Here is a 14969-nt window from a genome sequence, read left to right as displayed (position 1 = left end):
AAACAGTATCAAGCTTAACTTTCCATAACACAGGAAAGATCGTGAGGGGGAATGCCAATCAGCTACTCTCCTGGACATTGTTGCAGAATAAGGCAGTTGGATCATGTCTTATTGCTGTGATTGTTGGTCTTGATTTCATCGAATGGATTGATGGCACGGTCGCTGGGCTCAAACAAGGCTAGCTTGGCCCGAGCGTCCTGTCACTCCGGGCCAGGTGCGGGGGGAGAGGGAGGCAACTTGAACCCTAGAGTTTCCCGGCTGACTGGCAATCACACACGCATTATCACAACTGCATGGTTGGCTACTGTCAGCGCTAACTTGCAGCTTCTTGCATTAGTCGCGGCTAAGTGCTCCTATTTTTGGCTTCCACCCACTCTTCCCGATCTCTCAATCTGAAATGCATTCTTGTAGCCGGTCTCTGATTAGCTGGTTGCTCTTTCCTCCCTTCTCCCCTCTTCTCTCAACTTTTGACCTAATCTCATACTGATACTATGAGCGAGCTAAACATCTTTTTTTAGATCATTCATCCCACAATCATGAGTAATAATCCCATGTCCTATTTTTGGAACCACCATGCATCTATTGTTGCGAACGGCTTTGCTGTAGCGGGGCAAAACTTCGTTCATCCGAACCACACCAAGCCTTGTTAGCCGCCGGGTACTACGCTGCGAGACCTGAAGATTCCAAGTTTAGAACAAACCACTACCACTAGCTGACAGCCCTACATGCTGTTCGGAAATCTCTAATGCCCCTCTCATTTCCCCTTGCCTCCATAGCACGCTGTAGTGCCAAACTTCGTCACTTGTCGTTTCCAACCTCGGCGCGAAGTTCAAGTTCAATGCCCCGATTGCCAGTCGCTTAGTGCGTTTCTTCAAGCATCGGTGAACTCCTATGTCTACGCGCCCTTCTATTTCTGTCTGCGAGAATGAGCTATATACTAGACTGTGATGTAAAGTTTGGGCTATGAGCAATTTCGGGAATGTCGACTAGGAGCAGTAGGCGATAGCCGTTGCCTGCTAAACCGATCTCCTGGTCTCCACCTTCAGTAGTGCTTCTCCTGCAGCCCACCCAGAGGCCGGGGTCGCCCACTTAGTGGGGTACTATTTTTGGACAATCCAATTTCAACCTCATGAGTAGAGACAAATTATGCGATTCCTCGTCTTGTAGAAATTTTCTCATCAATTGTGTAGGACATAATGGTTAGGTTAAAGAGTTGATATCTCCCTCTACAAATATACTCATAGGAAAGAACCTGTGGGACGAAAACTGGTGGCATTTGGGGAGATCTGGTTTGATCGGGATGTTGCACGTTCAAAATGTATAGGGTTACTGGGAAGTAGCTTAAAGTATTCTTGTGGTGGCGGCCGGCTGCGGGTCCCAGACTGAACAGAACTAACCAAATTTAAGCGGGGGAAAGAACTCACATACAAATCATGTTGCTTGGATCATCGATTTCACAGTCGCTCGCTAGCTCCTTACTAACTCTGGCCAACGAGATGCGACATCTCCTGGATGTATGCTATTCTTATCAATGCCATATGTGACCGGCATATTCGAATCCATCTTGAGTGAGATGAACATCCCATCCATTGGACCACAAATGACGGTCGATCCTCGCCGAATGATTCATAGGTCTATATCTGCTACCCCTAATACAACCCCAGCAGCCAACGCAGCCATAGTCATCACCCTAAACTATATCTTAGTCTCGGCTCCAGATCCCGCATTGCATCTGATCGAATCAAGCCACTTCCTCATCAAACGATTGTCCGTCTCTAGCACTATCTCTCATTCCAATACTGCGTGCCACTGCACGCTGTCTCGGTACGATATTATTAGAAATGGAGATTGACATCACGGCGCTTGCAGTCAGACTTTGAGGCATATCTTCTGTCTATTGTTGCTTGCATGATCTATTTGTGGAATGAGTTCTTGATATCATTTTCCTCCTTCGCCTGCTGTTAGAAGGTACTGTGTACGATACTGTAATGGCTGCCATTTACCATACATACCAGTAAATAACGGTAAGTTACCTTCTCGCGGGTTGGTGAGAATTCCTGACTTCCATCCCTGCGCCTCCTTCCATCTGTTTTCTATTGCCCCTCTTTCTCAATGGACTAACCTCCGACTTGAATCATACTTTTCACGAATCGGAAAAAACCAAGCATTATACTCCTTGACTAATTTCCTCACTTCGCTTTTATCTTATAATGTCGTCATTTCCCTCAAGGTTGACTCCCCTTTTCGTCAGATCAGTCATGATTGACCACCCATTGTCAGAGTACTGACCTATGCGCCCAGAAGAGCATCCCTCACACAGATTCTGCGGACAAAGAAACAACTCTGATTCTCCTGGGCCTATGTTTCTTGTAATGAACTCGGCTTGTCTCCCCCAAACCATGATGAATGCAAGGGACGTCTTGTTGAGTATCTCTGTCTCCCTGGCCGTCAATTGACTTGAAGGGAAATGGCTTCGATCCTCACAGCGAACTTGCCGATATTGCCTCAATAACCCTTATCCCATAAGCACCGCCTACTTGTGAGCCGGGTTTATGCCTCCTTCCTCCAGATCAGGATCGCCGGATCGTTCTACTCGTTTCGGACATTCTCGTTCCCAACGCTTGGGCGGTGCGGTAAAAAGTTCTACCGTCAAGTTCGAAAAAGTTACGACGTCCCTAGGACGAATGCATGGAGAAATGGCAGATTATGATGTTCAAAACACTACTGGGTTTTATCAACGACCTGGAGCTTTGTTGGCGATAAGTGGCAGAATAGTCTGAGACTTGCATCCTATGCCAGTAAGTCAACAATCTCGTCCAGGGATGGCATACAATCAATGCACATTGGTCCCTATCGGCTGACGAAATCCGCCAGGGTGGTCTTTTGTCAGCTCCTGCAACATTGAACAATGGGCTTCCGCCATTAAGAGCAAGATGGCGCGTCACATATAACCAGTCATTTATACAATCTGCGATGGCAATAACCATTCTAGGAGATTGCTCGAATGGGCTGGTTAGGCCGTTAGTGCCTGCGAACTTATACATAGCAGTATCCTTGTTTGCCATCTTTCTTGTGCTTAACCCCGTCACTCGTGACTTCGGTTCGACCGAGAGAGCATTACGCTAACGAGTCGGATTCTCGGGACGGTCATCGAATTCCTGCGTCTTCTATTTCGGGCTCAATACAGTGGGCTCGGAGTAGGCTCCCTATAGATAGAGGCCATGCGTCTTGGTGACGATGCGGGCTGGCTGGAGCATAGCAAAGTTCTTTGCTGAGGAGTGAGCGCTCCAGTATTAAAGAAAGTCCTTGAGGCTCGGTCTCTCTTGTGTTTGAACAATGGCCTATGCGATCGACTGACCCTACCGAACCCGCTACTCTTTTTAGATTGGTTGGTAGAATTGGGATTTCAAAGGCTCTAATATCCTCGGGAACTGTTGGCCCCACGGATATGGGTTGGTTTTTGAGACCATCTTTAGGCTGGATCCTCAATTCCCTGCTAGTAGCTAGGTCGGTTGGAGTATCAGACTCGAGCCACCCTCACTATGCTGCCATGAACCCCTGGACATAATTGTTCTTTCTATCCCTCAAATCACCAATGAAGTTTCCTAACTCAACCCCTCACACACGATCACTAGTACCCGGGCATACAGCTAACATGTGCAGATGTGTAACTGGATATTATCAATTGCATGGATGGGTGCAGTTCTGTTAGATCAATATATCGGCCCCTTCGGACACCTGGGTTGTGTCTCCGCCATAGTACCCATGCAGTGTCATATAAGCAGCTGCTTGGCAGATGTTTATATAAGAATAATCAGACCCGAAGCCAGACAGTCAGTCTTGATGATTCTCGCGCAACAAACCAGTCATTATCCCGTTCTCAAAAAAGCCGTGAGGGAGGTTGAAGATATTTTTCAGCTTCGGAAGGACCGCGGAATGTGTCGCAGAGCCGATTGATTGATACAGATGACCCACTTGACACCAGAATACCAGCATGAGGTAGCCGTAAATATGACCGATTTCATGTTAAGGGCGCAAAGAATACGTACCTGTAGAATGGGCTTGTGGAGGGGGGGGAGTTCCTTCCTAGTTAGACAGCTGATTCTAGGATGAGACAATCGCGTAACTCTGCCGTATGCATAATGGCACTGTCTTAGTGGTTTGAGGTGTAATAGATTTGGCCACTGCGACATCATCAAGTGGGCATCCCGTGATTGTTCCGTGAGATCACTTCTAGTGCCATTGAGACATGAAGTTGATACGAAAGAAATTTATCACGGCAGCCTTAGGCTGACTCTCAAGTGGGAAGGTTTATGAGGAACGACATCGGGTTAATCCGATACAATTATGCTCATTCAAAGAATCGGGGAGTTGGCACTCATGTAGTGACAAAGAGCGAGCAATAATTTTATTCAGACTAAGAGGATCAATACATTGTGTGAACTACAGATGACGTCTCCGTCTTCATGTTTGATCTACCGAAGTTCTCGGTAGGTAAGCTTTGAGGGTATCGAGATCCGATTCTATTGCCACTTATGATTCGGATTAGGATCTAGAAGACATCGCCGATTCCTTGCTGATGAAGATCTTGTATGACGTTTAGATTATTGGAGCCATCACAACATAACGAAGGTTTACGCTCTGGGTTCGATGCAGTGTTGGTACGTATGGACAATAACAAAAGCAATATATATAGTACTTGCAACAGATAGTCCGACTAACACTAGGCAAAGGGTATGCAATATAGACAGGGAATTATACATCAAAAAGAGTTCATTCCAAGTACAATTCACTGTTGAGAGCAGATCTTTGGCGTCAATCGTTTCCATCGTGGATGCTGTGGTCGTCTGCGCCATGGTAATCTGAGATCGGATGTCGCCTGGAAAATAAGAACAGAACTTGCAGCAACAGACAGGAGAATTCCATGCACATAACTGTCTGGAAGGGAAAATTGGAAAAATGCAATGAAGGGGAATCGCAAGACGCTTAAAAGTGAAGTAAATGCACTGAAGGTTTTTGTTTGGGACTATGCCTCCTGCTCCTAAACACCTGAACGAAATTTGAACCGGAGATTGGATCTCTGAATCCTGTTGCACTCGCTGACGAGTAAATAGGTCAGACACGAGAACAATGCCAGGAAGAGATGACGAAATTACATACCAGAGATGACCCGTGAGGTATATACAGATAGATTAAATCAGAAGATAGCGCCAGCCATTCCGGCTCATTATGTCTCGCCAGTGAACCATTTGCTTTCTGAGAGGGCGCCCAATTGTCTCAACTGGAGGAGGTCGGGGCGCAGGACCCGTATTCTTGTCGAGATTCATGGATGGTAGTAGATAATTTGCACCGGAGTATAGCGGAGTCATCGGCTCGTCTGATAGTTTCCAAGTTTCCTTCAACACCCGGTACATTCGACCAAAACTGCCATACTCGGCGGCATCGCCAATTGCAGTTGTTCTCTGGGCCAGTATGTCGCGGAAATTGCTTCCTGGGGTCGAATAGACACCCGCGATTAGCAGGGGCCAGACCAGGGTACGATCATAACCGTAAGGGCCTTCTGGAATAAATTGGAGAGTGTCTCCAACCGCTTGAACAAGGTTGGCGGTGCTTTGTTGGGAGCGGTCGAAGCCAGGAACGAGAGTCGAGAGGTAAACCCGAGCTGCCGCCCGAAAGGTTGCAGTGATATTCAGGGTCAATTTCTTAGGGTCAATTTGGCCGGATGAAGAGACGGGAGCTTCTAGTGATTTCGCATCCGTGAATCCCAGCTGGGTAGTCAGCGCTGAAACATGGTGGCAGATGGTGTAGTCATCGAGGCGACCCTCCGTCTTTAATGCATCAAGACACGCAATCTCTGAAATGATGTACATCACACTATCATCGCAACCCATAAGGTCCCGCAAGCCTGACGATACTCCATTGAGATGCTTAGTGCGATAGGTGTGAGCAAACCGAGGGGATGTTCCAAGCATCGTGGCCCCGAGGATATCGATCCATGTCGAGAGAGATGTGCTGAAAGGCAAAGGGGTGAACGGAGTTGGCTCATTGATTCCGAGCTTGTTGACCAGATCTGCGACTGCTGTGAAATGATCATACCAAGGAATATCTGGAAGGTAGTCGTCAGGTTCTCCCACGGCACAGTGGAAAAAGATCATCGCAAGCGTTGCATCTAAAACTTTGTCATGATTATCATCTGAGTCCAGTGCTTGGCAGAGTGCCGAGATTGCAGCATAGCGATGTCGCATTATGTCGTCAATTGATTCGTTCTCATCACCCCAGCTAGAGTTAGCATTGAGTGTCTTGATATGCAGCGCTGAAACACTCAAACAACAGTGATAGTATGACTTGTTGGTCTTCAGTGCCCGCAGGATCTCATGCGTTCTATGAATACTCTGTGGATGAGCATCCAATACCGGGAAGATGATCTGTAACAAGTTGTCGACGAAGTGGTTAAGAAGTGGCTTCTCTGCTTTGCTCACGTTCATTGTTCGCAGATAAGTCGACAATGGTTTATCTTGGTGTTGAAATCGGGATGAGCCGACCTTATATTGAGTTTGAGACAGAAAGCTACCCCTACCAGTAATTCCTTGAATGGCCAAATGATTGGGTCCTGAGCTAGTTGGTGTGGGTAGCCGATTCGATGGTCGCCGGGAGGGTCGCCGTGATCTTAGCTGAGTGCTTTGCTGGGGGTTTCGTTGGTGCAATCGCTCGGGAGCATGCAGAGCCTCTGGGTATGCATTTGGAACTTGTTGTTGAGGTACTTCCAAAGGTGGTTGAAGAAATGACTGTGAGGGTAGCGGTACAGATACCTGTGGTGGTAACTGCGGGTGGAAGATTGAAGGTAAGTCCGATGTTAAAGACTGCGGCATCTCGTGAGATAGAGGTTCGGGTAGCGTTTGTGTGATTGCCTGCTGTTGCGATTGAGCCATGTGAAGGTGTGGTACAATCTGCTGTGGGTCCTCTGGGAGCTGTAACTGCTGCGGTAGCTGCTGCATCTGAAACTGACCCGGCATTTGAGCTTGCGGATCCATCGTAGTGTACATAGGAGTCACCGGGTGCTGCCACAGTGGCTGCTGACTGTTGAATCCAGCTTCCCACGGCGAAGACATTGCGGGCACTGCCGGGGTAGGTAAAGCCGGACTGTACGCCTCATTTGAGCTTAATTGTGATAGAGAATCACTGTAATCCTCGAAGTCGTTCGAAGATGGAAGGGTATGGTCAATGAATTCTATGTGCAAGAAGTGTTTAGCATGGTGCTTGATCTCATGCCACTGGTGCTGAATCATTACCTTGAAGGTCCTTCTCCTTCTTCATGACCTTTGTCACCCGAATCCTTTTCTTGATTCTGTCTCTGTGTATTTTGCGCTGTTCTAGGCTTCTCCACCAAGATGGTTCGGTGTACTGGCACAGAATGCCAAGCTTATTGCAATTCAGACACCGTGGGCGTGTTTCGTCGCACTTCTTTGCCCGTAGTCGACAGGTGTAACAGCCTGTATTTGTTGAAGAGAGTCAGTCGTCAGTGCGCCGGACCCTCATCTGCATAGGAATCTCTTAACTCAACATACCAGACCGCGAACGCCGATATGACCGAACAATCCTGTCACCTGCTGCTATAATACTACTTTCATCCATATTCTCATTCGGCACCGCCAATTCTGCACTGGTTGAAATAGAGCTGGACATGATGGGTGTAATGGTTTCTTGGTGACGAACTCAAGAGCTGATATAGTGGTAGTATGGGTTCGCAGGAGTTGGAATAGCAGCGAAGCTCTGATTGGACAATCGAACTGTTCATAGACCGGTATAGTGCGATAAGGCATGCACAAGGCTCGTGACGTGCCAGCCTCAGAAATAATGTCAAGTATTAGAAAGGCAAGGGTGAAGCTTTCTGAGTGATGTTAAAGAGGGGTTTATTTTCTCGGGTGTCGACTAAGTAGGAAGCTTGAATTCGAAAGTGGAAACCTGAGGTTGAACATGGTGCCTTGATATCTCTGGAGATGGGGACATTTAAGAGTAGTTTGCGATAAAGCGTCATGCTATGATGCTTCTATTTTTTGACGACGAAGGCGGTAGATCTAATTGTGGATGCATGGGTGCATGAAGATGGAACCAACAATGCGAACTGCGGGCGGGGAAGATCTGATGCGAGCGACAACTAGTGGGCGACTAAGAGCTAAATTTGGGAGCATTGACTTGAGGCCCTTGAGGTGCCTGGGGTGGTTTACATCAAATTAGGATGCAGAGAAACAGCCAGGGTCCCCCTCATCAACGCCTGCACCCTAATTACTCCTAGTCCCCTAGTAAGTGGTTAGTGGTCCTTTGGCGCCCGCACCTTTCTTCCTTCCTCCCATGATGACAGGAGCCGGCGCCATTAAGGTACGGGGGGGTCCTTATACTACCTTCAGCACAATCTCTTCCTGCCGTACTCAGACACATCAACCCACGTCTATTTCAATAAGCAGCACCTCTTCTTCAGCACTATCTTCCCGTTTTTCATCGCTTTGTAGCTCTGATGGGGGGCATACTGTTCGATTTCGCCCTTCTTGTTCCCCATCAAACCATGAGAAACAATTCTGCTGGCGCTTAGAAGTCTCCCAACATTCATTGGCCGCCAGGTACGTTGGAATCAACTAAGTCCTGTTTAGATGGCCCTCAGGGCGACTGATGAAACAACTGTGGGCGAAAAAAGACTGTGAAAACACAGCAAGAGGTGCATGCCAAGCTTCGCTTTCCCCTCCACCATTGGCTGTCTGCACCAGCCGCCGGCGGTTCGGTGCAAGTCTATGGTCTCAACGATGGGCGCCAAAAGGCACCCGCTCTGAAAAACCAGCCAGTCTGAGCCAACCAAGAGCCGACGAAGAGATACATGGCCCGTGCAGGAACATCTGTCCTGATAAGATCTGATTTGTCCCATCTGTGAACAACTTCATACTTGACAAGAAGACATCCTTTACTTAGCAACATTTAACCGCCCTCTCATCGATTGATTGATGCTTAATTGCTCTTTTTGAGCGGCTACAGATCTCAATTTCAAGAAGACGAACTTGTATAGCCGCCTAATTTATTCCCATAGTCTGCAGCTGTCACTGATCTGATCTTCAAGCTCAGTGGCTTCCTATTAATAAAGACTTTTTTATTCGTGGACCCTTTGATTCAACATGCAGCTAATACCTGATTTCTATCCAAGGACCAAGGACCAAGGATATTTACCGGCAAGATCGGACTTTCAGGGCTTGATACTATGCATCTAAGCGCACAGGTTCATAATTAGCATCACTTCTGCATCAAAGATGGCATAGTGGACCTTTGGAACCGTTGAAGAGCCTTGACCCATCACCAGCATTACCGACCGGCTGGTTCTTGTCGCCATTGAACTGACTCTAACCAATGGCGCGAAAATAACATGGTCATCAGCCTCAAGATAGCGGCTTCATGGGCGCGATTCGTGATGGCATTCAATAGCAGAGCTTCCATACGGTAAGCGCCGGACATAGATGCTCATCCCCAGATCTTGGGGGCATCTCATGTCAAGTGAAACATGTGTTGGTTTTGATTAAATTCACTGACTGTGATCTCTATGTGCAGATGATATACATCATCTAGTCTTGTGTGGTTCATCCTTGGATGTATAAAGGCTGATGCTCCTGCGGCAACTGCAAGTATGATGTGCCACTATTGTCTTAGAGACCTAAACCCCGCATACAAACTCGTGGCGATCTGTTTCTTAACAACATTGATTCGCAGCTCCGATCTCTGAGCTCGGGTCTTCTCTACAAGAGCACGCATTGCATGAGATGTGCATGAGTCCCAAACCTTTGGTCTTGCACGTATCGAATTAGTATGTGCTCCCTATCCATAAATCGGCTCGTTTACCTACATGCTTGAGACTGAATTGTTGAGCAGGAATGCAGCTGACTGGTACAGACAACAACATCGCCTCGCTAGCGCCGCATATAAAGCACGTGTTTGATTATGTTGAGTGACAAGCAAAACAATAGTTATTCTGGCTAATGTCTTTCTAGATTCTCAGTTCCGCGCGGACTAAGCATTTTCACTCGGAGACATGAGCCACGAGTGCTGATAATGATGACCGGAATACGTTTTCAGCTATAGGCAGTGCGAGGTGCAACAATTAGTGTCTATCGGGCTCTCTTGCCCTCACTACATTTGGTATTTTTCTACCTCTCTACCTTGAGTGTTGAAGCTGCCGACCGGTGACCCTACACGGTACGGGTTCTTGCTAAGGTATTTAAACAGCATCATGACCCCTGGCCCATTGATTGTATGGTCAGATCGCAGGCTAGATCGGAATCCCGGAGCCTATTGAAGAATAGCCTGGCCACGATCCATCCAAGATTGGTGTGTTGTACGCAGGAGAAACTAGAGGCCGGCATACCCGGACATGCAGGTGAGACATGCGCATATACATTACATGATGCAATCTGCACACCGGAAGAAAGATAATATGAATTGCAACTGACTGCGGTCTAGAGAATGGTTGTACTTGTTGAACTGTGTCGAATGACTGTGAAAGGTACCAAAATGGAGTATACGAAAGTGAATCGAAGAAGAGGACAACATCGCCCCGGAAGCCATCTGCACAGCAACATCAGCCTTTCTTCAGGAGCAATTCAATTACATGGGAAATTAGAATAGTAGAATAGCGCATCAGAAGGAAAGACAGCTGTCAGGTGTGTGTTGATATTAAAACGACGGCCTCGAAACCGGGTGCACGAGTGCAGGGAAGTGGGCGATATTTGAAGGGCCTGATGCGGAATTGTGACATGCGAGTCCAGGAACGCCTCGTCACAAAGACTGTCACATCCGATGAGCTTTTTCTCAATTGAGGGGTAGTAGGCCGCCCGTACAACCGTGCAGCTGCATCATGTTCTGTCTATACGTTACAGGACTTGGAAGAACCTAGACTTATGCCCTGCCCAGACAAGATTGTCTCATCTGTCCCAACATGGGATTTACTGGGCTTCGAGACTACTATTCCTGGAGTAATTAACGCCGGCATGACCACAGATCGGACCTTAAAGCTCTTCATGAAGCTATATTTATCCTCTTTGATGAGTTCAACTCGGATGGGCCAACCCCGTTTTCCGTCACCTCTCACGATCCCGTCGTCACAACAGTAGTGTGCTGGTCAGCCAAACAGATGGCTGAGACGGCCCCTCGCCGTGTGCCAGGTCCTCTCAGAGCACATGTCTGGGTTTATGCAGGATGAGCAACTGCGCCAATCAGACATTCAGGGCAGGCTGAACGAGCAGGTCCGAAGCGCTGGCAAATTCCCGGCTTGCAGCAGAGCAACAAATCATCTTCTCGGGGCACGGGCCGCGAAGGTGACGACGCGACTCGATTCGACAGTTGCCAGTCATCCCCGCTTCATGCAACTGCATGCTTAATCTGTCACATCCACCATCCTTCCCAAATCCATTCATTGCCATGTATCCCTGGTAACTCGTCGTGACATGTTCTTTTTTTAACTCACTAGAAGAACGGCCTTCACCGACTCGGGTATACTTATACACCCAAATCTCCTGTCCTCGGTATGTGTTTCTCCCTCACTCCATACTATAATCCTAAATTTGCCCTCTGGGGAAGCCTGTCCCCCTCCCTGCATTTACATCTAGCCGCATTCCCCTTCGTCTAGACTTCCCTCGTCGCACTCCCCACTCTCAACTCTCCCCGTGGCCTTTCAATTCTATCCACAACGCTCTCGACCCCGTCTGAAACGTCTCCTCCTTGGCTGGTCCAAGGGATTCATATCATGATGCACTACTTTCCCACGATGATTCACGACCCGCCGGTGTCGGATACCGACATGACCGAGATTTATGATACGGACTTCGACTCAGATTCGTATGACTATTCAGAAAGCTCAGGCCACATGAGTGTGGGTTCGGTAAGTGACTTTAGCCAGCAGACAATGGAACAAACATAGGCATGCTAACATAAATCTCTAGCTTGGAACGGAAAGTGTAACAACAGCATCCACTCCAGATGACATCAAAACCCCAGACTCAACCGGTCTTACCGGGTTTCATTTCCAGATCGATGAGAATCCAGTCAAAGGTCCTATGGGCCCTCACCTTTTCCGAGTCTCATCGGACTACACACAGACATCATATGGCCTCGAACTAGCTACGGAAGAGGTTCCCATCAGTGCCTCGACTCCACTCTATTATTCGGCTTCAAAGCTAGAACCTTTAAGAAGAGACACACCTGTACCCAATTGCGATTCGACACAAGCTCCGACACAAGCTTCGACAGTGCCTCAAACCGAGTCACGACGGCCGAGTCTTGATGCGCTCAGCGTACTGGAGTGGTCTCCTCGAGATGTTGTCTCGTGGTTGCAAAGCCTGGAGTTTGATGAGTCTGTCATTGAGAAATTTTTCATCAACGATATCACTGGGTCCATTTTACTGGAACTTCAAGCTGAAGATCTAAAAGAGCTTGACATCCAATCCTTTGGCAAGCGACACCGCTTGATGAGCTGCATTCGAAAACTTCGGAGCACTCCTTCGCCTAACACTTGTGGCTCCCAGAGTGAGTTGGATCCTACTTCCCGTGAAGCCACATCTACGCCAAACACAACTGCCGCCGATGTTGGCGTTGACTGCACTACACCCAATTCGGAGCACGACAAAACCCACTCCAAGTCTTCTCAGCACCGCCGCCGTCGGCGCAACAAGAGCCGCAGCGGTAATGATGTTGTGCCTGAAGACTCTGTATCGATCGTGGCGATCGAACAATTGTTGCCTAGGCTTCACACCTGTTCCAAGGGGGAGAACTGTCGCAAATTCCAGAAGCAACAAGTCAAGTTGACAAGAATGGCAAAGGACATCCCAATCGAATGTCTAGGTGGCTCGGTTCTCATTACCGGAGATCCAGGAAACCCAGCTACTGCTCAGAACCTGGCCAAGACACCCAAGTCAGATATCACACCTTCCTTGGTTGCCTCATCAGATGCTTTGGGACACAATCAAACGTCTGGGTTGGAACTCTCGCCTGCCAAACTGGATGGTGTGCAGCCTCGGGATCCGCAGGAAAACGTTCGCAACTTCCTGAACTTCCAACGCCTGAGCAAGCTTCAGCCGGCAACTGATCCTGCAACCCCTCCAATTGAGCATCTGTCACCTTGTGCCAGCTCTCCTGGATCCACTAGAGGGAATGCGACACTCTCCGAGAACCTTCGCCATCTTCCAAAGCTTCGAATTCCAAGCACCCACACTGAAGTCAGCTCTGTACTCTCCCCGAACTATTCCGCCCAGCGTACCATCACCCCCTCTGTGCTGCGGAAGCATCACCCATTTTCCCAGCAGAGTGCCATGAAATCTCCTAAAGTCAATGGAGTAGCTGAATCACCTGCAGACTTTTACCGCATTGATCCTCACTATGGGCAGAGTACGCCACTCTCTGAAGTCGACGTTCCTGTGACCGCCATTCCTGCGGGGCCCATCACTCGCGCCTGCTCACAATCCGTACCCCCAGACATGCGCTTTGGTGGACATATGTATAATGTTCCTAATGTTGTTTCTCGGCCAGCTTCCACCAAGCCTGAAACCTCCCGAAGAAATGGATACCTTGCGCCCGGTCACCATGGACAGAAGACTGGTCGTCTTCAGCAGCGTATTATGTTGCCACCAATCGAGACTCCTGAAGATATGGAGAAGACACCTCGAGCGGCTCACTGCAAAGGCCCCTTCACAACCAACGGTCCCAATGGTGTCAGTCACAGTGGTTGGATGAAGAAACGGAAGACCAATCGGTTCCTACGCCACGACTGGGAAGATCATCACTTTACTTTGCGAGGTACCCAACTCGCCATGTATTCTGATGAGGATGCTTCCCGCCGCGACTCTAAGGCTTTAGAGTATATTGATGTTGACGACTATGCTGTTGCATGTTCGTCTCTACCTTCGAGCTCAAAGTTGACTGCCGCTTTCAAGAAAACTGTTCTCAAGCGTCAGGACACAGCACAAGGAACAAGTGCATTTGCGTTTTCTCTGATTCCTTCTCCCACCAACACTACCTTCGACAAGAAGGCGCTCTTCATGAACGGCCCCAAGGCGCATCACTTTGCTGTCAAGACCCGCGACGAACGCATTGACTGGATGAGAGAGTTGATGCTGGCCAAAGCGCTTCGAAATGGCCGTGCAAATGCCACTTCTATTACTCACAACGGCAATTTTATCTGAAAGCTTGTTAGCTACTATCTCTTCATGTTTCCATCAGTTCATACTTCCACCCATACTCGATACCCAATGCTTTACTTTTTGTTATCTATCATGCACTGCACTACCTTTCTCCTTTGAGGAGTACTTTGTTTTCCCTTCTCTTAACATCATGACGTGACGAATTTCTATTTGATGTCTCTTTCTTGTCAGTATACCCCTCCACACCGCATGTGGTGGAGAACCCTTTCTTTATGTCTCCTTGTCCGTGACGGGAAAAGCATGGATAGACAGGGTGAATATTTGGCGGCCCGGGCTCGCGCCCGGTCGGCACTACTGAGCATATATAATGACTCGATGATCTGGAGCAGGACCTCCTCATGTACCAGTTTAGAACCAAATACATATTTACACTTGACATCAGATTGAACTTGCGTAGTCATAGTTTACACAAAACCATGATAGCCTTACTCCTGATGATTGACCCCGTCTGGCTCGAAGACTAAGATCTAGTGGCAAGCACTACTTCTTGCTAATGTGATATTGCATAGCAGAATAGTTTCCTTTTTTCTCTTTCGCATTGGGCACTGATATTAGACCCGCGCTCTTCCCGGTCTTAGTTTCTGTTGAAGACGTGTTGAGCAATTATGAGTTTGTGGAGAAATATTAGTCTGCAAGTTCGCGTCTGATTCTTTCACTGCCTAATCTTCAATTTCTCCCACTCTCACTGTTACCCTTTCCGCTGCGACCAATTGTCGGTCAGGCCAACCGGTTTGAGTTCATAGTTAA

The 14969-nt window shown here is 48.1% G+C and overlaps 3 protein-coding genes across 3 annotated transcripts; 1 reads left to right on the top strand and 2 right to left on the bottom strand.

Annotated features, from left to right (window-relative positions):
- Positions 1–5029: 5029 nt before the first annotated feature.
- On the bottom strand, positions 5030–7773 carry BO82DRAFT_28754 (uncharacterized protein). The gene is made up of 3 exons (XM_025631584.1): positions 7566–7773; positions 7290–7490; positions 5030–7228 (listed from the first exon to the last, which is right to left on the bottom strand). The coding sequence occupies exons 1-3, from the start codon at positions 7681–7683 to the stop codon at positions 5193–5195; spliced, it is 2355 nt and encodes a 784-aa protein (XP_025494119.1). The 5' UTR covers positions 7684–7773; the 3' UTR covers positions 5030–5192.
- Positions 7774–8403: 630 nt separating this feature from the next.
- On the bottom strand, positions 8404–8877 carry BO82DRAFT_352307 (uncharacterized protein). The gene is made up of 2 exons (XM_025634653.1): positions 8690–8877; positions 8404–8615 (listed from the first exon to the last, which is right to left on the bottom strand). Exons 1-2 carry the CDS (start codon positions 8741–8743, stop codon positions 8436–8438), a joined length of 234 nt encoding a protein of 77 aa, XP_025494118.1. The 5' UTR covers positions 8744–8877; the 3' UTR covers positions 8404–8435.
- Positions 8878–11578: 2701 nt separating this feature from the next.
- Positions 11579–14599, top strand: BO82DRAFT_352306 (SAM and PH domain-containing protein). The gene is made up of 2 exons (XM_025634652.1): positions 11579–11908; positions 11970–14599. Exons 1-2 carry the CDS (start codon positions 11795–11797, stop codon positions 14202–14204), a joined length of 2349 nt encoding a protein of 782 aa, XP_025494117.1. The 5' UTR covers positions 11579–11794; the 3' UTR covers positions 14205–14599.
- The last annotated feature ends 370 nt before the right edge of the window (positions 14600–14969 follow it).

The sequence above is a fragment of the Aspergillus uvarum genome, assembly GCF_003184745.1.
Source record: "Aspergillus uvarum CBS 121591 unplaced genomic scaffold BO82scaffold_13, whole genome shotgun sequence".
Lineage (NCBI taxonomy): Eukaryota > Fungi > Ascomycota > Eurotiomycetes > Eurotiales > Aspergillaceae > Aspergillus > Aspergillus uvarum.
This window is presented reverse-complemented; position numbering and strand designations above follow the sequence as displayed.

Excerpts from the sequence above, each read along its gene's own strand:
- BO82DRAFT_28754 (XM_025631584.1), bottom strand. The coding sequence starts at position 7,683 with ATGTCCAGCTCTATTTCAACCAGTGCAGAATTGGCGGTGCCGAATGAG. Across the intron at positions 7,491-7,565 it reads ATATCGGCGTTCGCGGTCTG|GCTGTTACACCTGTCGACTA; the intron begins GTATGTTGAGTT and ends CAACAAATACAG. Across the intron at positions 7,229-7,289 it reads GAAGGAGAAGGACCTTCAAG|AATTCATTGACCATACCCTT; the intron begins GTAATGATTCAG and ends TCTTGCACATAG.
- BO82DRAFT_352307 (XM_025634653.1), bottom strand. The coding sequence starts at position 8,743 with ATGGTGGAGGGGAAAGCGAAGCTTGGCATGCACCTCTTGCTGTGTTTT. Across the intron at positions 8,616-8,689 it reads TCTTGCTGTGTTTTCACAGT|CTGGCGGCCAATGAATGTTG; the intron begins CTTTTTTCGCCC and ends ATTCCAACGTAC.
- BO82DRAFT_352306 (XM_025634652.1), top strand. The coding sequence starts at position 11,795 with ATGATTCACGACCCGCCGGTGTCGGATACCGACATGACCGAGATTTAT. Across the intron at positions 11,909-11,969 it reads GCCACATGAGTGTGGGTTCG|CTTGGAACGGAAAGTGTAAC; the intron begins GTAAGTGACTTT and ends ATAAATCTCTAG.